Source organism: Neoarius graeffei, chromosome 26 (assembly GCF_027579695.1).
Source record: "Neoarius graeffei isolate fNeoGra1 chromosome 26, fNeoGra1.pri, whole genome shotgun sequence".
Taxonomy (NCBI): domain Eukaryota; kingdom Metazoa; phylum Chordata; class Actinopteri; order Siluriformes; family Ariidae; genus Neoarius; species Neoarius graeffei.
The window spans coordinates 6,175,654-6,198,947 of NC_083594.1; the positions used below are offsets into that span (position 1 = coordinate 6,175,654).

The following is a 23,294-nucleotide window of genomic DNA, read 5'->3' on the forward strand; positions in this document are numbered from 1 at the left end:
CTTTATCACGGCCAAAACCCGTCAAAAAGTGCTCTCCCGTGAAGCAGACGATGTTGTTCGTGTTGATGTCGAACTTAAGACGTGTTACAGTCGATATACAGACGTGACAGGACGCAGGGGAAAATCGGAACGGCGTCGGACGCGGCAAAAAGTTTTGGACTGCTCAAAACTTTAGACCGCGGACAACCACGGCCGGCACACGTGGTAAAGACGTGCAACACACGTGAAAAACACGTGATAATCAGTGTCCCGGCCGTTATTAAAACTTGGGGAGACGTGGTAAGACGCGAAAGTTTGGCGGTCTATCACGGGCAGAGCACGGTCATCGGACGGGTGTTACGCGTTGGTATCACGGGATATAGCGTGTGTTTAGCGGCTTATCACTGAGAAATGGATTTTTCCGCGTACATACCACTGTCTAAGCCCGTTAAACGACGTCTCAAACAAGTTCTAAATTCGATTGATCACTGTCTAATCACTTCTGCATCACTTCTGATTTGCGGCATGTAAATACCGTAATTTTCTGAGACCTCGGCACTTGCAGTCTAGATGTCAAGGGGTGAACATGAACCCTCAACGCTGTGATGTCCTCATCTTAATGCTCCAGCACCAACAGAACCAACTGATACAGGCTCAACATATCCTACCGCTTTTATATGCGCAGCAAGCCGCTCTTCCAACGATGCTGAGCCGCGGTTACCCGTGATTTGACAGTGCTGCAGCAGTGAAACAGCCGCCGACGGCCATACCCCGTACAAAGCACGGCAAAGCCAAAAATTGACCAAAAATTACCACTTACGACCACGTCCACCAGATTTTTGTATCTTTTTGTACGTGATATAGACGCGGAGTGCTGTGTGACCGGGCCTTTACTTACTTACTTACTTACTTTCTTACTTTAGTTATAGCACTATCAGGTTGCTTCCAAAGATATATACTTACTTACTTAGTTTAGTTATAGCACTACTAGTTTGCTACCAAAGCTATATACGGTACTTACTTACTTACTTACTTACTTACTTACTTACTTACTTACTTACTTACTTACTTACTTTAGTTATAGCACTTCTAGTTTGCTACCAAAGCTATATACTTACTTACTTTAGTTATAGCACTATCAGGTTGCTTCCAAAGATATATACTTACTTACTTAGTTTAGTTATAGCACTACTAGTTTGCTACCAAAGCTATATACGGTACTTACTTACTTACTTACTTACTTACTTACTTACTTACTTACTTACTTACTTACTTACTTTAGTTATAGCACTTCTAGTTTGCTACCAAAGCTATATACTTACTTTCTTACTTTAGTTATAGCACTATCAGGTTGCTTCCAAAGATATATACTTACTTACTTAGTTTAGTTATAGCACTACTAGTTTGCTATCAAAGCTATATACTTACTTACTTACTTACTTACTTTAGTTATAGCATTATTAAGTTGCTTCCAAAGATATATACCGTACTTACTTACTTAGTTTAGTTATAGCACTACTAGTTTGCTACCAAAGCTATATACTTACTTACTTACTTACTTACTTACTTACTTACTTACTTACTTAGTTATAGCACTATTAGGTTGCTTCCGCACTACTAGTTTGCTACCAAAGCTATATACTTACTTACTTACTTACTTTAGTTATAGCACTATTAGGTTGCTTCCAAAGCTATATACTTACTTACTTAGTTTAGTTATAGCACTACTAGTTTGCTACCAAAGCTATATACTTACTTACTTACTTACTTACTTACTTACTTACTTACTTACTTACTTACTTAAGTTATCACACTACTAGTTTGTACCAAAGCTATATACTTACTTACTTACTTACTTACTTTCTTTCTTTCTTTCTTTCTTTCTTTAGTTATAACACTACTAGTTTGCTACCAAAGCTATATACTTACTTTCTTACTTTAGTTATAGCACTATCAGGTTGCTTCCAAAGATATATACTTACTTACTTAGTTTAGTTATAGCACTACTAGTTTGCTATCAAAGCTATATACGGTACTTACTTACTTACTTACTTACTTACTTTCTTACTTTAGTTATAGCACTATCAGGTTGCTTCCAAAGATATATACTTACTTACTTAGTTTAGTTATAGCACTACTAGTTTGCTACCAAAGCTATATACGGTACTTACTTACTTACTTACTTACTTACTTACTTACTTACTTACTTACTTACTTACTTACTTACTTACTTTAGTTATAGCACTTCTAGTTTGCTACCAAAGCTATATACTTACTTACTTTAGTTATAGCACTATCAGGTTGCTTCCAAAGATATATACTTACTTACTTAGTTTAGTTATAGCACTACTAGTTTGCTACCAAAGCTATATACGGTACTTACTTACTTACTTACTTACTTACTTACTTACTTACTTACTTACTTACTTACTTTAGTTATAGCACTTCTAGTTTGCTACCAAAGCTATATACTTACTTTCTTACTTTAGTTATAGCACTATCAGGTTGCTTCCAAAGATATATACTTACTTACTTAGTTTAGTTATAGCACTACTAGTTTGCTATCAAAGCTATATACTTACTTACTTACTTTAGTTATAGCACTATTAGGTTGCTTCCAAAGCTATATACTTACTTACTTAGTTTAGTTATAGCACTACTAGTTTGCTACCAAAGCTATATACTTACTTACTTACTTACTTACTTTAGTTATAGCACTATTAGGTTGCTTCCAAAGCTATATACTTACTTACTTAGTTTAGTTATAGCACTACTAGTTTGCTACCAAAGCTATATACTTACTTACTTACTTACTTTAGTTATAGCACTATTAGGTTGCTTCCAAAGCTATATACTTACTTACTTAGTTTAGTTATAGCACTACTAGTTTGCTACCAAAGCTATATACTTACTTACTTACTTACTTACTTACTTAGTTTAGTTATCACACTACTAGTTTGTACCAAAGCTATATACTTACTTACTTACTTACTTACTTACTTACTTAGTTTAGTTATAGCACTACTAGTTTGATACCAAAGCTATATATCTACTTACTTACTTTAGTTATAGCATTACTAGTAACTGTTTTGTATAAACAAAGTAGGGTTGTTTTTTTTTTCCTATTGAAAGCTGAAAAAAGTAAGGTGGTCTAACATTTTGGACTTTCCAGGCCAATCACCAGCAGATTAACAGCACTATTAGTTTCTGATAATTATATATATAAAAAATTAATCCCATGCTCTGGCTGAATTAAATACACCTGGTATTTTGCCTAGAGATCAGATAACGGACATAAGATGAGTGCATGTTATTATAATACTTCAAAAACCTTTCTATACAATATGCGACATGATGTGTAGGTTTGCTAATGAAATCCCAGCAAAACAATAATGTTGCATAAAAAAAACCTAGTATTTTTTGTTTACACAGTGTAATACTTGGCATGAGTAACAGTAAAAATGATGACACTAACATCTGTTTGGGTTTCATCGTATAAATAGCCACCAATGTTTGCTGAAGGTAGCATCAATTTCAGGCTAATTTTATACATAATTAATATTCAAATACAAGTACTACACTGGAATTTGTAATAGTATTCATCAGTATTCAATAAATATTATTTATAATCTATTGTCGTTACATCATACAATCCAGTAGAGTGAACGGGAAAATAATGTCATCTCCTGTATGACAAATTCACTCAGTCCAGAATATTCTGATATCATTTCCTGCTCATGACTCAGCTGTCTATCTCATTATGTTAACGATTGTCTGTTATCCCTGATCTACTTAACGTCCTAATCATAATAATCTGCCAGTGACCCTGTACACGTTTGAGGGTGAACCCCTGGAGCTTTAGATCATACGTCTACTTTGGATAACTGGAGTAAAGGCAACATAGTAGATCCAGTTATTGTTATTGTTTCGGGGCAGCTGCTTGAATTCACACACGGCTTATCACACTGCCTGTTATCAGGACCAAGATACAGCAGTGATGCCAGACTCGCTGGGTTTCCCCCTGCCTCCATTTGTGCCACGTAAGATCTCATACTACGGAAGAGGCACCGTAAACTCCTGGCACAAGTTCTGTTTCCTCCGATTTCAAACTCACACACACACGGATCCTCACACATCCACATCCTCACACATCCACATATGGTACTTCCCCCTCCGAATGGCCTCTACCACCTTTGTCCTGCTGCCAGGGACATTTGTTACATAGCAGTGTAGCAGATATTCCCCTCGCAGTGACAGAAAAAAGAGCGCTGGCTGTTTCATTGGCATCCCAGTGTGACCAATCAGGAGGCCTGAGCAGAGGCCGATTTCCTAAATCAGTCGGAGGTGACTCTGTGTGCTAAGAGCAGTTTATCTCGGATCAGTGAGAATGTAGAGAGATAAAGTGAAGGGCTGCACAGGAAGTGCACAAGTACTACTACTCCTTTGAAAGATAATGAAAGAGCGCACAGCGAGCCGGGCTTACTGGCAGTCAGAGGCTGCTCCTTTCTAGGGAAATGTATTCCTCCCTCGTCCTCACGCTATTGTCCTTCCTCGCCAGTTTGGCCAAAGCTGTGCTTCCACTATACTTCAGCAGCCAGTGTAAAGAAGCCGGCTTTAGGTTTACGAGTGCTTAACCGCACCCTGCAATTCAGCATGCGCTCGCTTAACCCTTACATACTGTTTGGATCCAAATGCCCTGGTTTCATGTTGTAATAATATTAAAAGCAAGCACTTCTTGTAGCATATACTGTTCTACTATGGCACTCTGAAATGCAGAAAAGCTCAGCAAATCAATGCAAGGACTCGCACCATCCCAGGATCCAAGCCACTTGATGTTAGCATCGTTAGCCAGAGGGATGAGATAAGTGGGGGTCAGTCAGCAGGAGGAAGATGAGATGGATGCGTGTGTCAGTAGCTCAAACCCTCTTTTGTCCCAAGAACTGACCACTGTTTGTTCTAACCAGGCTTCAAGCCGATGCCGTTCAGAACACTGGATATTCTCATTGTCTAAACCTGAAGGTAGATGTCCTGCTCATGGCTGCTTATTTTGCAGTGGAGTACTCGAACACACAAAGCACTTTTAACTGATACTTGATATTTACGTGCATGAATTTATTATGCACTGTACCACAGCACTATGGAATCTCGATTCGGATTCATCAAACAGTACTAATACGTTATTGTTATTCCTAAAGTAGCAGCTCATTGTAATCATTGACATGGTGTTTTGCTATTAAGAGATGCGTAACTGTTAGAGGTAAAGCCGTAACTTTACCTGTAAGTTTTCCGATGACTTTGACTTACTTTGCGGTTTCTCAGGAACTGCGTCTTGTTTCACAGAGATTACACAACATAAACTGTAAGTATAAATGTATAAAAAGTGTGACGTGTCATTAATTAATTAATATACACTCACCGGAGGTGTAGTGGTTAGCGCTGTCGTCTCACAGCAAGAAGGTCCAGGTTCGAGCCCCGTGGCCGGCAAGGGCCTTTCTGTGTGGAGTTTGCATGTTCTCCCCGTGTCCGCGTGGGTTTCCTCCGGGTGCTCCGGTTTCCCCCACAGTCCAAAGACATGCAGGTTAGGTTAACTGGTGACTCTAAATTGAGCGTAGGTGTGAATGTGAGTGTGAATGGTTGTCTGTGTCTATGTGTCAGCCCTGTGATGACCTGGCGACTTGTCCAGGGTGTACCCCGCCTTTCGCCCGTAGTCAGCTGGGATAGGCTCCAGCTTGCCTGCGACCCTGTAGAACAGGATAAAGCGGCTAGAGATAATGAGATGAGATGAGACGAGACGAGACGAGACGAGACGAGACACTCACCGGACACTTTATTGGGAACATCCATCCACCTGCAGTTTTATGCCGTTATCTTATCAGCCAATAACTTGACAGCAGCACGATGCATCAAATCATGCAGATACAAATCAAGAGCTTCAGTTAATGTTCACTTCAAACATCAGAATGGGAAAAATTGTAACCTCAAAGTATGACTTTCATTGTGGCGTGGGTGTTGGTTTGAGCCAGATGGTTTGAGATGGTTTGAGTATTTCAGAAACTACTGCCCTTCTGGGGTTTTCACACACAAACAACAGTCTCTAGAGTTTACACAGAATGGTGCGAGAAACAAAAAACATTGAGTGAGTAAGCGACAGTTCTGTGGGTGGAAACAAACGCCTTGCTAATAAGAGGGGTCAAAGGAAAATGGCCAGATTGGTTCGAGCTTTTTTGCCAGGAAGGATATAGCAACTCATAGTGAGCAGAAAAGCATCTCAGCATGCAACAGCAGGAGACCACATTGGGTTCCACTCCTGCAGCCAAGAACAGGAATATTGAGTGTATATGCTAATCATTGGCAAATTGCTGTTGTACAAGAAGAATTACTTCAACATGTGCTATTATAGAAAATTAATCAATTTTACAGTGGTAGCAGTAACCCTGGTTCATCACACTACTCCGTCATTGATTATTTTCCTATAACAACACATTCTGAGGTGTTTAAACCCCTGACTTACTTATGAGGCAGTTTAATAGCAGAAGCCTTACGGTACTTCAGACTAAGTGGCAAAATCCAGATATCCAATTAAACAAATTAAATAATAAAACAGTCATTTTTACCATTAATCACAGTTACACTATTTTACTTTTAGATTCACGATTGTTTTTCCCCATTACTATTTACTGTATATTCTCCCTATATAGGGTGTAACATAGTTATATTATACAACCCAATCATACCCCTTTTCCACCAAATCAGTTCCAGGGCTGGTTCGGGGCCGGTGCTGGTGCTGGTTCACAACTCGTTCAACTTGCGAGCCAGCTGAGAACCAGTTTGCTTTTCCATAGCTCGCGGTGCTAAGGGAAGCCACGTCATTACGTCGTTGTATACGTCAGTTACGTCGCTGTATACGTCAGTTATGTCACTACGTTTGCATAAACCTTGGCGCGAATATCAAAGCAAAAACAACACGGAAGAAGCAGCAGCAACAACAATAATAATAATAATAATAATAATAATGGATGACTTCGCATTTGTACAGCTGCTGCTTCTCGTCACTTAAAAATGGCGACCTTCCGCGGTCTTGTTATTGTTGTTGGTCTTAACAACTCCGCCCCCCCCCCGCTGACGTAAGCGGTTCTTTCCTGTGGCCCAGCAGAGAGTTGGTGCTAGCCTGGAACCGTTTTTTCTGGCCCCAGAGCCAGTTCTTTGTCAGTGGAAACAGAAAACCCGGTTCCAAACTAAGCACTGGCCCCGAACCAGCCCTGGAACTGCTTTGGTGGAAAAGGGGCATCAGTGCACTACATGTCTGATAGATGGCTATTTGTGATTCAGCCACAGAAAAAAAGGGCGATGCCTTTTAACAACGTCCAACAAACCTAACAATCAGCATTCTTACGAAGATTAAAGTCCTGGCTTGGTTTGAGTCTCTGACTGCCAACACGACAAATTCTCTCTCATGCTTGAGAGAGAGCATGCACACATTTTATATCTGGCCAACGAGGACCTGAGATCAGTTTATACTTATTTACGGTTTTCAGTATATCATGGTAGCTGTGATAGCACTGAAAATATTACATACTCAGTTCACACTAACAAACACTTGTGAGGTTTATCGTTTGTCTCTTGCAGATGTGTAGCAACTGGCTTGTGGGTGTGAACTGGACAGCATTTTTTCTCATGAGTAATGCTGGCAGCTGAAATGTGTCGCCAGCAGCTAACTGTACAGTTTATGCACATCACTTTTGGTTTCTCATTTACACGTAAGGCTTTTAAAGTAGCTTCATGTGCAAATTAGCAAATAGCCTAACTGTACTAGCTACATAACAGTGAAGTGAATGACATTGATTATCTCATGACAATGACGATTGGATATATGAGGCAACAAGTGTTCTCAAAGTTGATGTGTTGGAAGCTGGAAAAATGGGCAAGCAAAAGGATACAGTCTCAAGAGACAAAAAAAAGTTGTACATGACAGAATAAGAGGAAACCTGAAGAAACTGAATGTTAATTGTTGAAAGGGAAATTGCTGAAACATTGGATATTACACGGTAGCAGTAAGCTTCCTAATCCTCTCGCTCCTGCTAAAGAAAGCTTTCTGTGGTCAGGCTACATGGGAGCAGCTGTAAAGATGCTTTCTCTCCCTCTAGGCTAATATCGGACAGATGGACACAGCCAAGGAGATGTGGAAAATGATCATGGGGAACCTCGCACTAATTCAGGTACCGAACCCTTTAAAAATGGAGAACCTTGTTTACATATCGTCTCAGTATACACTATACAGAGCGATTTTGAGATTATCAAATGTATGAACAATGTTGTTGTTGTTTTTTCCTGGAAATAATCCAAAGTTGGACAGAGTAAAATATCCTCTCCTACTCATGTTCCTTCTGGGACAGTCGTAATGTGAATGTGACATGATTAAACTGCAGACATTGACCTTTTGTGTTTGTAGTGGAATTTTAAGCGAGAGAAAAGTCTGACGGGTAAATGCGACCCTGTTGTTCATACCACAGGTTCAGGCCACTGTGGTTGGTTTCCTAGCCTCCATCGCGGCAGTCATTTTTGGCTGGATCCCAGAGGGCCAAATCAAGATAGGTCATGCTGTTCTGCTCTGTGCAAGTAGCGTAGCTACAGCCTTCATCGCTTCCCTGCTGCTAGGTGAGAGGACTGACATCTTGTAGTTTAATCCAATAAAGAAAGTGCTCTTATAACTCTGCAATAAAGAAGACTCTATAAGGAAAGGAGGTTGAAATATGATTGGGGACATTTACTATAACAGCTACATTATGTCCTAAACATTACAGAAATGAGCCAATTGGAAAATGTTACTAAAGCTCTGATATAAAATGGATAGCTTTGGTTCTAAAATCTGATTGGCTGAGTCACGTTTGAAAAACTGCTGTGTAAAATCCTCGCTCACCTGTGACGCATCAGATTAAATAAATTGCGTATTCTGTATACCAACCATACTACTGTAATATGTGTCTGTCATGTTGCTTTGCATTTCATGGTGGAAGAATTGCGTACAGTGAATATTATTAATACTTTAAATTGTTTATCGAACGCTGTTTTATCATATTGGCTTGTTGCCACTTTATAAAAGCAATAAAACGTGTTACAGTGATTTTATAGTGACTCTCATAATGTTAATTTAGTTTGTTGATACACTAGATATGCAGTTTATGTTAGATTAGCTACATGTCCTATTCCAAAATGTACAGTATAGAAGAAGAAGCCTTTATTTGTCACATGCACACTCAAGCACAGTGAAATTCATCCTCTGCATTTAACCCAGCTGAAGCAGTGAACACGCGCACACACACAAGCGAGCAATAAGCGCACACACGCATACCCAGAACAGTGGGCAGCTATGCTACAATTCCCAGGGAGCAGTTGGGGGTTAGGTGCCTTGCTCAAGGGCACTTCAGCTCAAGGCCACCCCATGTTAACCTAACCGCATGTCTTTGAACTGTGGAAGAAACCCACACAGACAGAGGGTGAACATGCAAACCCCATCAACTGCTGGGCTCAAACCCAGAACCTTCTTGTCGTGAGGCGACAGTGCTAACCACTACACCACCGTGCCACCCAATAGTCGACTTAAAAGCAGCAATCTGGTTAAAAGATTACTGACAACATGTTTTGGTTCAATTAAAACCCTGACCAAGATGAATATTTGTCATCTGGAATGAAAAACAAACGCAAAATCCGGATTAGCAAAACTTCAAGGGAGCTAGCTACCGAGCCAATCGTACGTAGCTATCAGCGATATAGTGCACCAGATGTACGGTAGAAAGGCTGTACAGTGGTGCTTGAAAGTTTGTGAACCCTTCAGAATTTTCTATATTTCTGCATAAATATGACCTAAAACGTCATCAGGTTTTCACACAAGTCCTAAAAGTAGATAAAGAGAACCCAGTTAAACAAATGAGACAAAAATATTATACTTGGTCATTTATTTATTGAGGAAAATGATCCAGTGTTGCATATCTGTGAGTGGCAAAAGTATGTGAACCTTTGCTTTCAGTATCTGGTGTGACCCCCTTGTGCAGCAATAACTGCAACTAAACGTTTCCGGTAACTGTTGATCAATCCTGCACACCGGCTTGGAGGAACTTTAGCCCGTTCCTCCGTACAGAACAGCTTCAACTCTGGGATGTTGGTGGGTTTCCTCACATGAACTGCTCGCTTCAGGTCCTTCCACAACATTTCCATTGGATTAAGGTCAGGACTTTGACTTGGCCATTCCAAAACAGTAACTTTTTTCTTCTTTAACCATTCTTTGGTAGAACGACTTGTGTGCTTAGGGTTGTTGTCTTGCTGCATGACCCACCTTCTCTTGAGATTCAGTTCATGGACAGATGTCCTGACATTTTCCTTTAGAATTCACTGGTATAATTCAGAACTCATCATTGTTCCATCAATGATGGCAAGCCGTCCTGGCTCAGATGCAGCAAAGCAGGCCCAAACCATGATACTACCACCACCATGTTTCACAGATGGGATAAGGTTCTTGTGCTGGAATGCAGTGTTTTCCTTTCTCCAAACATAACGCTTCTCATTTAAACCAAAAAGTTCTACAACTTGTTCAAATACAAGTTGTATTTTGATCTCATCCATCCACAAAAACATTTTTCCAGTATCCTTCTGGCTTGTCCACGTGATCTTTAGCAAACTGCAGACAAGCAGCAATGTTCTTTTTGGAGAGTAGTGGCTTTCTCCTTGCAACCCTGCCATGCACAACATTGTTGTTCAGTGTTCTCCTGATGGTGGACTCATGAACATTAACATTAGCCAATGTGAGAGAGGCCTTCAGTTGCTTAGAAGTTACCCTGGGGTCCTTTGTGACCTCGCTGACTATTACACACCTTGCTCTTGGAGTGATCTTTGTTAGTCGACCACTCATGGGGAGGGTAACAATGGTCTTGAATTTCCTCCATTTGTACACAATCTGTCTGACTGTGGATTGGTGGAGTCCAAACTCTTTAGAGATGGTTTTGTAACCTTTTCCAGCCTGATGAGCATCAATAACGCTTTTTCTGAGCTCCTCAGAAATCTCCTTTGTTCGTGCCATGATACACTTCCACAAACATGTGTTGTGAAGATCAGACTTTGATAGATCCCTGTTCTTTAAATAAAACAGGGTGCCCACTCACACCTGATTGTCATCCCATTGATTGCGAACACCGGACTCTAATTTCACCTTCAAATTAACTGCTAATCCTAGAGGTTCACATACTTTTGCCACTCACAGATATGTAATATTGGATCATTTTCCTCAATAAGTAAATGACCAAGTATAATATTTTTGTCTCATTTGTTTAACTGGGTTCACTTTATCTACTTTTAGGACTTGTGTGAAAATCTGATGATGTTTTAGGTCATATTTATGCAGAAATATAGAAAATTTGAAAGGGTTCACAAACTTTCAAGCACCACTGTAGAAACTATTTTGTTTTGCTTTTGGTAGTGTATATGATGAACCTTACCATAGAAACAGCCATAAAGTACATTTGTGTTGTCAAGCTTGTAACATTGCTTGTTATGGCAAAAAAAAAAAGAAAAAACATTTTTTGTGTTACTGGAAAGAAAGGTCTCAAAATATTTAGCAATTTCAAGTCCATGACTGAAATCTTCCACGATGAATGGACAGATTTACTATGATGACATAATTTAAAATCCGATCAGTCACGCTGATAATGGAGCTTTTATGGAATTTCATTCCAAATGTAACATTTAGGAACTGTGTGCTGATGTACTGTGTTTTCACGAGAGCAGAACAGGAGACCTCAAAAGCCCCAAACAGCTCCTGCTCTCATTGTGTACAGATTAGAGCCTTTCCTGTGTTTGCTTGAACATCTCAACACCATCACAGCCAATATTTCCTCCAAAACAGGTCTTATCATGATCGGCGTGATCATCGGCTCCAGAAAGGTTGGCATTAACCCGGACAACGTGGCCACGCCCATCGCTGCCAGCCTCGGAGACTTGATTACTCTGGCTCTACTTTCTGGCATCAGCACAGGACTCTACAACGAGCTGGGTGAGTGGAGGATTCTGGGTAATCTACTGATTTTGCAGTTTATTGGTTGTGTCCAGTGGCAGCGTGTGCTCATGGTGGGAAAGGGAATGAAATGTTCACACTTTGGGCAGCTGTCATTGTTTAACGTTCCCGGATTTTTCTCAGAATTTCCTGGTTTGAAAAGTTGACAGAAGACATCGATGTAAAATGAAGCACAGTGGTCGAGAAAGTTCCAGTTTGTGTTTTTTTGCAAGATAAAAATGAACAATAATAAATAAATAACCAGATTTTAGCATCAAGTTTGGGAATAGTTCTGTTTTCTGAGGCTTTTTTTTAATGCAAGTGAACTTTAGTCTTTTTTTTTTTTCAAAATTAATTATTGTGGAATAAATGAAGTGTATATGCAAAGTTCTTTAGCTCATCTACATTTACTTTACCTGCCAATCTGCCTATGTTTGAGTTAACTAGCCATACACTTGTCTTTTAAGGTTGCTGTGCTACTGGTCAATGAAGCAAATTCCTCTGTCAAAATTCACCTTTTACTGTGTGAATAAAAAATGCACTTTTCTGTGACCCTTTGCAATGTACCAGCTTTACATGTCACTAAAGGAGACCTCAATCCATGGCCCCCAATCCTGCTCTTTGGGCTCTACCTTCTTAAGTGGAAGCAGATAATTAGATGTTAGCATGTTAAATGTAACGCTACTGTTTTGTTGGCTGCTAGTTAGCAAACTTAAATATAATGATACAGATTGTGTATCATAGAAATTCCTTCAGATATTGTAAGGTATTTATGTCAGATCGCCCACTCCTACTGGATAATATTTGGGAACTAAACTGGGAGAAATTACTAAATTGGGAGAAACATTGAGTTAACATCTCAAAAAAATAAAAGAGAAATATAGCTCTTGAAATTCTCAGTCTTACAACAGTGTCTGTGACTACAATTTGGTTTTAAAGCGCAATTCTGAGGTACTATTGGTATAAAAAAAGGCATGGAAACCGCTACATGAAGAGTAAGTGCATGTTTTCTCAAATGGCCAAATTTTTGATCCAGCGCCAAACCGTCCAGAAGTAAACATCTCATAAAAGGTGAACCAACATTAACCCGATGTCTACGTTGCAGAGAGTGGGTGCTAAATTATACCCAAATGATTTTCCACCAGAGCAGAGCAATGTTTGTGTTTAGTCTCACCAGGTGTCTGATTTGGGGTTAGTGTTGTGTCGTGTTTGTGTACATAGTATTGCTCATTAGATGCTACTTTTCATGCTTTGTATAAAAATAAAGCAGTTTCACAACTGACCCAAACTTCTCTTGTTTATTTTGTTTCTCACAGATTATAACGATTACGCCAATCCGCTAGTCTTCGTATTTTTCATTGCCTTGACGCCTATCTGGGTCCTGATCGCCCGACGAATCCCCTCCACCCGAGAAGTGCTGTACTCGGGGTGGGAGCCTGTGATTATCGCCATGGCAATCAGCAGGTACAATAAAGAGCGATTCACACACCTCAGCTCTTTCATCTCCAACAAGTTAAAGATCCGACATTAATTTAAATTATTTTTAGTGTTGGAGGCCTCATCCTGGACAAAACTGTGTCTAATCCCAACTATGCTGGAATGGCGGTGTTCACTCCGGTCATCAACGGTGAGCATTGAATCAGTATAATTCAGTTATTTTAGGTATTCCTGCAAAACACTCAATTCTAACACTTTAATAAGACTCATTTGGACAAAGCCCAGAGGTATTCAACTGCATTTGACTGCTTTTGCAGAAGCACCTGTAAATGTGTTTCTTTAAAATGATTGTTCATGTTTATTACAGTAATTGATGAAGGTTTTTTAATAGTGTTCCCCTTTTAGACTAAATGAAGCCTGGTTATTTAGATCTGAACATGAGACCACAAGGGAAGGTAAATGCTTTTTTTTTTTTTTTGCCCTATTATAGGCGTGGGAGGTAATCTGGTGGCGGTCCAGGCCAGTCGCATCTCCACATACCTGCACATGACTGGCCTCCCCATTACAGAGGCAAATCCACCTCCACAGAAATGCCCCACACCCTGCAGCACGTTCTTCGGCTCAGGTAACAAAACGAAACCATGATTGGTCACTCCAATCTGTCCTGAACGGACTTTAAATCTGGCTAGGAAGTTTGGGATGGATTGGAATGCCTAGGAATGTCAGTGACCTTGAGATCTAGCTAGTAAATGTGATATACATAAAAAAAAATTCTAATAATAATAATGTTATAGTGGGGGTGGTACGGTGGTGTAGTGGTTAGCGCTGTCGCCTCACAGCAAGAAGGTCCGGGTTCGAGCCCCGTGGCCAGCGAGGGCCTTTCTGTGCGGAGTTTGCATGTTCTCCCCGTGTCCACGTGGGTTTCCTCCGGGTGCTCCGGTTTCCCCCACAGTCCAAAGACATGCAGGTTAGGTTAACTGGTGACTCTAAATTGACCGTAGGTGTGAATGTGAGTGTGAATGGTTGTCTGTGTCTATGCATCAGCCCTGTGATGACCTGGCGACTTGTCCAGGGTGTACCCCGCCTTTCACCCGTAGTCAGCTGGGATAGGCTCCAGCTTGCCTGCGACCCTGTAGAACAGGATAAAGTGGCTACAGATAATGAGATGAGATGAGATTTCATAGTATTTGCTTTTGGATCTGGAAAAAAGTATATATACAACTGTATATCCAAACCTGGAAAACTATAGAAATAAAAAGGATGGATATTCTGTTGTCACAGTAATGAGTAATGAATGACTTTTACAAAGTAAAAATTTAAATCTGTAAAATTAAAAGGAAGTATTTTAAATCAATTAACCACATGACAAGGTAGTATTTAGATTGTGTGTGATTGTACAAATGCAGTACCAGTCAAAAGTTTGGAAACACTTTCTAATTCAGTCCATCCATCCATCCATCCATCCATTTTCTTCCACTTATCCGAGGTTGGGTTGCGATGGCAGCAGGCTAAGCAGGGTATTCCAGGCATCCCCCTCCCAAGCAACGCTCCCAAGGTGCTCCCAGGCCAGATGAGATATATAATCTCTCCAGTATGTTCTGGGTCTACCCCAAGGTCTCCTCCCAGATGGACGTGCCCCAAAAACCTTCAAAGGAAGGTGCCCAGAAGTCATCCTAATCAAATGCCCGAACCACTTTAGCTGACTCCTTTCAACATGAAGGAGCAGCGGCTCTACTCCGAGATCCTTCCGGATGTCTGAGCTCCTCACCCTATCTCTAAGGGTGAGCCCAGCCGCCCTACGGAGAAAGCTCATTTCAGCAGCTTGTTTCCGCAGTCTAATCCTTTCGGTCACTACCCAAAGCTTATGACCATAGGTGAGGGTTGGAACGTAGATTGACTGGTAAACCGAAAGCTTTGCCTTCCGGCTCAGCTCCCTCTTCGCCATGACGATCCAGTACAATGCCCGCATTACTGCTGATGCCACCCCAATCTGCCTGTCCATCTTGTGCTCCATTTTACCATCACTTGTGAACAAGACCCCGAGATACCTGAACTCTTTCACTTGGGGCAGCAACTCACTCCCAACCTGGAGGGAGCACTCCACCATTTTCCGGCAGAGAATCATGGTCTCAGACTTGGAGATGCTGACTCTCATCCCAGCCGCTTCACTCTCAGCTGCAAACCATCCCAGTGCGTGCTGAAGGTCATGCTCTGAAGAAGCCAACAGAACTACATCATCTGCAAAGTGCAGAGATGCGCTTGCAGATGACCTGCCTGCTGCGTCAAGGGATCCCTGAGGTTCTCAAACCAGACACCCTCCTCACCCCTGCTGCACCTTGAAATCCCATCCATGAATATCACAAACAGGATTGGTGACAAGGGACAGCAGAGTCCAACACCCACCAGAAATGTGTTTGACTTTGTGCTGAGAATATGGACACAGCTCACACTTGGTTATACAAGGATTGGATGGCTTGTAGCAACCACCCCAATACCCCATACACTTGCAGTGCCCCCCACAAAAGCCCCCAGGGGACATGGTCGTAAGCCTTTTCCAAATCTACAAAACACATGTAGACCGGCTGGTCATACTCCCATGAACCCCCCCCCCCCAACAACCCTGCCAGGGTAAAGAGCTGGTCCACCGTTCCACAACCAGGACAGAATCTGCATTGCTGCTCCTGAATCTGAGGTTCAACAGTCGATCAGTCTCCTTTCCAGCACCATGAATGAATATATGCTTTTGACTTACTGTATCTATCTATAATCTATCTATCTGGTTTATCTAATTGGATTAAACACTATTACAACATTATTAATTGGGGGATTCATGTACATTTGTAAAGATATGACAGCGACGTCATGCTCTGAGAATAGGGAGCAACAGAAATCAAGATCGTGATTTATTTTAAATTAAGAAATGGTCTCAAGTTATCTTCTTAAAAACAGCCTTAAAGTGGCTATCCTGTGAACACTGTACATGAAATGTTAAAAATGACCTCGATATCTGAAAATTCCACATATGATGTACAAGCTTTCCTCCTCCATTTCTCACAGGCGTGAATTCTCGTTCTGCCCGAGTGCTCTTCCTCCTGGTGGCTCCCGGTCACCTTGTTTTCCTATACACCATCAACTTCATGCAGGGCGGGCACACCACCCTCACCTTCGTCTTCATCGCTGTCTACCTGACCGCTGCCTTGCTCCAGGTACACACACTAATTCATCAGTCATATAGTGGGGTGTAAAAAAAAAATCTGTAATAAAAGAAAATACAGCTTTGTTGGATTTCTGAAATATTATATTTTGCTAATAAAATATTATTTTAAAATATGTTAATACTATACTACACTCAACTGCTATAATACTACCCTATTCCACTACACGAAAATACTTTAACACTATACTACTGCACTACACTAAACTACTATAATACTCCATTAAATTACTATAATACTGCCCAATTCTACAGTATACTATAACCTTATACTACACTAATGATACCCTGTCCTCCTACAGTGAAATACTATAACACTATACTACATTAAACTACTATCACACTACACTATTCTAACACACTAAAATACATAACATGATACTAGATTAGATTAGTTTAGATTGAACTTTATTACACTAAAACACTGTACTATGTACTGTACTATACTAAACTACTATAATACTACCATATCCTATGATACTAATACTACACTAAATTACTATAGTACCCGATCCTAATACGCTAAAATATTCACACTATACTCCACTAGAACACTAGCCTGGGAAATCCCATGCTGCTTTGCACAATCGTTCCGATCTGAAAAGACAGCATGGAAACTATGGTCTAAAGGCTCGCCTGAGTTAGGGAGCCAATCAGAGAGTGGGGAGGGGTGGAAAGACGGTGACGCGTACTACTCGACAAACGGAAGCTTGTAGTTTATTTGGGACTGTTTACGGATCACATTTAACATGGCGGCGAGCGATACGAACCAAACTTTCGATCAAGCTTTAGACACTGTTCTGAATAGTTTAGAGCGAAAGTTTGTTTTAAAAAAAGAACAGCGTTTGGCGTTACAGTCTTTCTTCGCCTCTTCGTCGCTCTAACTACGTCACCGGGTACAACTGCCATGATTGGCCATGGGCTACGTATACGCCAAATGATAGACATTCGCAACGTCCAATAAACGGCCGTTGACAATCGTAAACCACACCTCCCCTACAAGAAATTCAATAGGCGGATTCCAGACCATATTTCACTTGTGATATGGTCTGGTGTTAACCAGACTACTAGAACACTATCTTACTATACGAAACTTAACTACTCTAATACTACAATCAAATATTTGAAACCCTCTTTTTTAGAAAGCATACATTTAGTCTTATATTTACAGCGCCCTCCACAATTATTGGCACCCCTCGTTAGGATATGTTCTTAGGCTTCTAATAAATTCATTTTTTTTTTAAATAATATAGGACAACAATGCAAAAAAAGAGAAAAATCCAACCTTTAATTCAAGTGCATTTATTCAGTGGGAAAAAAAATCCCACATTAAGAAATAATTATTTTACATGAAATCATGTGTGACACAATTATTGGCACCCCTGATGTTAATACTTTGTACAACCCCCTTTTGCCAACAAGACAGCATTTAATCTTCTCCTATAACATTTCACAAGATTGGAGAATGCAGAGAGAAGGATCTTCGACCATTCCTCTTTGCACAATCTCTCTAAATCGTCCAGAGTCCTGGGTCGTCTCCTATGCACTCTCCTCTTCAGCTCACCCCACAGGTTTTCAATTGGGTTGCGGTCTGGGGACTGAGATGGCCATGGGAGGAGCTTGATTTTGTGTCTGGTGAACCATTTTTGTGTAGATTTGGCCACATTATATATCTTGCTGAAAGACCCAGTGACAACCCATCTTCAGTTTTCGGGCAGAGGCCACCAGATTTTGATTTAAAATGTCCTGGTATTTCAGAGAGTTCACGATGCCATGCACCCTAACAAGGTTCCCGGGGCCTTTGGAAGAGAAACAGGCCCACAGCATCACCGATCCTCCCCCATACTTCACAGTGGGCATGAGGTGCTTTTCCGCATACTCATCTTTTGTGTTACGCCAGACCCACTTAGAGTGTTGCCAAAAAGCTCTATCGGTCTCATCTGACCAAAGCACACGGTCCCAGTTGAAGTCCCAGTACCGCTTGGCGAACTCCAGACGTTTACGTTTATGCTTGTAAGTGAGAAGGCTTTTTCCGTGCATGCCTCCCAAACAGCTTGTTGGCATGTAGATAGCGCCTGATGGTTGTTATGGAGACTTTGTGACCCCAAGATGCTACTCTTTGATGCAATTCTCTAACAGTGAGCTTTGGAGAACTTTTTACTTCTCTTCCCATCCTCCTCACTGTGCGTGATGGCAAGATAAACTTGCATCCTCGTCCAGGCTTGTTTGCCACTGTTCCAGTTGTTTTAAACTTCTTGATGATTCCTCTGACTGTAGATACGGGCCGGTGTAGGCGAGCGGCTGTTTTCTTGTAGCCATTGCCTGACTTACAAAGGTCGACACATATCTGCCTAACTTGAATGGTGTGTTCTCTTGTCTTTCCCATGTTGAAGAGTGGATAAGAGAAATAGGCCTCTGTGTCACATTATATTTATACCCCAGGGAAACGGGATGTGATGAATTACTAATTAAAGGTTCCTAGATACTCTGATCAACTTTACAAACTACAGTAGAAATGACAGAAATGCTTCAATTACATTTATTTTCTAGGAATTGTTATGGGTGCCAATAATTGTGGAACAGGTGATTTTATGAAAAATAATTATTTCTTAGTCAGGGATTTTTTTTTTATTCACTTGAGTTAAAGGTTACATTTTTCTACAATTTTCAGTGTGAGATTATGCTTCTGCAATAAAATTTGAATTTATTTTAAGGCTTTTAACACATCTTAACCAGGGGTGCCAATAATTGTGGAGGGTGCTGTAAGAATATACAGTATTGCAATATAAATATATATATATTTTAAAAACAGGATTGGGAATATCATCCCTTAATAGAATCTAAATATGCTCATAAGAAAATAATTGATTCTTTTCCCATAACAGAACATCCTGAAGTGTTTTATTCTTCGTATACAACAGCAATTTTCCAACGATTACAATTTATTATTTATTAAAGAATTACACCTATTTTATTTTATATTTTATCCATTTTCTAGTGGAATTTATTGCTGTGAAATTTCCTGTAATCGCTTGTGTTACAGAAGCTATAAACAGTTGTATCCTCAGCAGAAAAACAGGCAGTTTGTTTTAAAGTGTAAACTGTTCTGTCCTGAAGCTGTCGCTAAGCCTAAAGTTACAGCTCTGATTGTTACAAAGTGCTGACACTGGAGACCTTCATAAATGTTAAATAAACGTGTCCTCAGAGAAAGAACAAGCACGTTAATATAAACCCATGCTTGGTGGCTGCACTACTGTCCGAGCTGCTGCAATCCGTGATTCAAGAGCACTGTGGTAGAGTAAAAACGACAGTATGTGGTGTTGATTTGGTGGTAACCCACCCACTTGTTTTCCTGCAGGTGATGATCCTGCTGTATCTGGCTGACTGGATGGTGCATTGGATGTGGAAGAGAGGGATGGATCCTGATAACTTTTCCATTCCCTACCTAACAGCCCTTGGTGACTTGCTTGGCACGGGCTTCCTGGCCCTGTGCTTCCATATCCTCTGGATGATCGGCGATGGAGACATGGACGTGGGAGACTGAACAGCTCTGCTGAACACTCACGGAAACCTCACGAGCCTTTATTTAATCAAAAAAAAATCACCACAATGAGATCTGCGATATTATGGCGACAGTAGCCACTATGATTATAATAATAATTCGTAATACTATTGCTGTAGTGGTATGTAATGAAGATTACATTATGGCTTATCTTCTCATGGGAGAACAGGAATCCTCATTATTTTTCAATGGGGATGTTCAGCCCCTTTTTATTCTCAGAGGTGTTGACAGCAACGTGTTGGAGTTTAAAAGGAAAGGTCAACTTAAACTTGAAGTTTTCACAAGAATTAGGATGCTCAGACACCAAGTGCTCTCTGTGTAAGTGATATAAATGAAGCAATTAGTGGAAGTTTCCAGACCACAGCAAAGTGACCTTGAGTATGCGTTGATTACCTCTTAAGTTCCTCATTAATCTTTGAGAAGTTGGAGCAGCAGATTAATCTAATATCAGATCGAGATCAGATATACCACAGCATACACGCCTGCGCCATCACCTCCACCATGGGTTATGAAATCGGGCTAAAACGATGCGAGTGCTGGTAATAAAAGCTCCTGTACTGTACAATTAGAGAATAAATGCACCACTTTTGGTTATCCACGTCACTTTCAGGCAGAGTCAGGAGAAAGCGAGCGGGTCAAGTGCTTTTCTTTTTTTCCTGATTCTTTGTGAGCATGTAACATTTTTCTATTAAACTGTCTTCTTAATAATTATGCTACAAAGCTTAAAAGGGCTACTTTGTAATGCAGATCCGCTGCATGATGGAATGGCGTGGGATGGGATGGGATGGGATGGGATGGGATGGGATGGGATGGGATGGGATGGGATGGGAGTCTGTTAAAAGAAACGCTGGCTTTCTCAGAGATGAGCCAAAATGGTTCACGCCCACATTTGACTTAAAGTCATTGATGCATTCATGATTAGAAAATCTGAATGAAGATTCGAATTTTGTTTTTTATTATTAATATTTTGGGTTTTTTTATTATGCAAACACCACCCGATGAAAACTTGAACTTGCTAATGGTTTGTCTTAAAAGAGCAGATAATCTTCAGTACTTGGCTTTAGAACAGGGAGCCCTTTAACTCCTTTTAATCACTAGTTAATACATGTACAACACAGAGGTGCCAACATTTACGGTTTAGCTCTAGAACTTATGATTTTTGACCCTTTGTTATGGTCATATGAATGACAACTAAGCTTTTCTGCCTTTTTTTTTTTAGGCAAAAAAAAAACACTGAAGGGAAAAGGACACAGGATGTTGTGATAGTTTCTTTCCCCGTGTGCCAACTTGTGCAAAACTTTCTGTTAACTTTGTGAACAGTATAAAACAAGTGGGCGGGGCTGTGGTCTCAATCGATGAAACAGAGATGTGATTTTTCCGCGAATTTGCGGAATTCCGCTTTTTTCACCTCAAAACTTGAAGAAAATTTTTTTTCCGATTTTTCCCTCATCCACATTCGTATCCTATTCGTTCTGACTTTGTTTGAACGATGGCAGCCTCGGATTTGCATCTTTACGCTCGATCACGGAGGCTGCCATCTTTCAACTCTTTGTTTTAAGTGAGCTTACGTACAGCTATCTAACAAGCGCGTTCATTGGTTGTTACAGAGCGATGAGCCAATCACGTACCTCGTTTCATCTCAATGACGTAATTGCGTAAATGACGTAATTACGTCAATGAGATGAAACGAGGTACGTGACTGGCTCATCGCTCTGTAACAACCAATGAACGCGCTTGTTAGATAGCTGTACGTAACTCGCTTCAAACAGAGTTGAAAGATGGCAGCCTCCGTGATCGAGGCGTAAAGATGCAAATCGAGTTAAAGAAATCGACAGAATAGTGAAAAAAAAGTTCCGCTGGGAATGGTTGGAGAAAAACCGCGGCTCGCCTCGGGGCGAATTACGGCCCTGCTCGCGCTGGTTCTTTGGGGTGTGTGTGTGTGTGAGAGAGAGAGAGAGAGTGTGTGTGTGAGCGAGAGTGAGAGAGTGTGTGTGTGTGAGCGAGAGTGTGTGTGTTGTGTGTTGACCAGTAAATTGGCTAGAATTTGTTAATCATGACAAGTTTTTTCTTGTGTGTTTGCTTGCCATTTTAGTACAATTTTTAAGTCAGAAAACGCCAGAACCCAGGAGCTTCGGGGGGCTTCCCCCCCTTGTCCCCCCACCAGGCCGCTGCCCTGGACCAGCTGGGGGCCTGTGGCCCCCAGACCCCCGGCTAAAATTTTCAGATAATTTCACCAGCCCCAAATCACATCCCTGATGAAAGCACAACATATCACATGCTGTTAATATTTAACAGTTAAATCCACGAAATTGAGTTGTACATGAATTGCTAGCCAACGAGGTGCGTAGCGCTGAGTTGGCTATAAACCGTGTACGACGAGATTGAGTGGAATAACTGTTTTATTCTATCCACATGCACTGGATTTTGAGAAACGGAGCATTTTTATTTTTTTGCAAATTCAATAAATAAAAACTTTATACAAAATGTCCGACAAAATAATTTCCGCTTAGAATGTAAACAAGGGCGGCACGGTGGTGTAGTGGTTAGCGCTGTCGCCTCACAGCAAGAAGGTCCGGGTTCGAGCCCCGTGGCCGGTGAGGGCCTTTCTGTGTGGAGTTTGCATGTTCTCCCCGTGTCCGCGTGGGTTTCCTCCGGGTGCTCCGGTTTCCCCCACAGTCCAAAGACATGCAGGTTAGGTTAACTGGTGACTCTAAATTGACCGTAGGTGTGAATGTGAGTGTGAATGGTTGTCTGTGTCTATGTGTCAGCCCTGTGATGACCTGGCGACTTGTCCAGGGTGTACCCCGCCTTTCGCCCGTAGTCAGCTGGGATAGGCTCCAGCTTGCCTGCGACCCTGTAGAACAGGATAAAGCGGCTACAGATAATGAAATGAGATGAGATGTTCTTACCGTCAAATACTTTTATTCCATATTTTGTTGGTTTTATTTGACTTTTTTGTATTTTTTGGGATTTTGTTTTGGAGTATTTTTATTTTGTCCTCGGGTGCTTCAGCAACACGCGCCGCCATTTTGTTTTTCTCTACTCATGGTGTATGAGCTGAT

At 40.9% G+C, this 23,294-nt stretch overlaps 1 protein-coding gene across 1 annotated transcript in view; it reads left to right on the forward strand.

Moving 5' to 3' along the window:
* The window catches only part of LOC132874341 (solute carrier family 41 member 1-like), a 38,359-nt gene extending 17,368 nt beyond the window's left edge, over window positions 1–20,991 (forward strand). The window contains exons 4-11 of the mRNA XM_060910448.1: window positions 8,124–8,195; window positions 8,490–8,634; window positions 11,873–12,019; window positions 13,336–13,483; window positions 13,567–13,646; window positions 13,947–14,081; window positions 16,514–16,662; window positions 20,029–20,991. Of these exons, the coding sequence (XP_060766431.1) occupies window positions 8,124–8,195; window positions 8,490–8,634; window positions 11,873–12,019; window positions 13,336–13,483; window positions 13,567–13,646; window positions 13,947–14,081; window positions 16,514–16,662; window positions 20,029–20,214 (1,062 nt within the window). The 3' untranslated portion in view covers window positions 20,215–20,991. The remainder of the gene's footprint in view (window positions 1–8,123; window positions 8,196–8,489; window positions 8,635–11,872; window positions 12,020–13,335; window positions 13,484–13,566; window positions 13,647–13,946; window positions 14,082–16,513; window positions 16,663–20,028) is intronic.
* The last annotated feature ends 2,303 nt before the right edge of the window (window positions 20,992–23,294 follow it).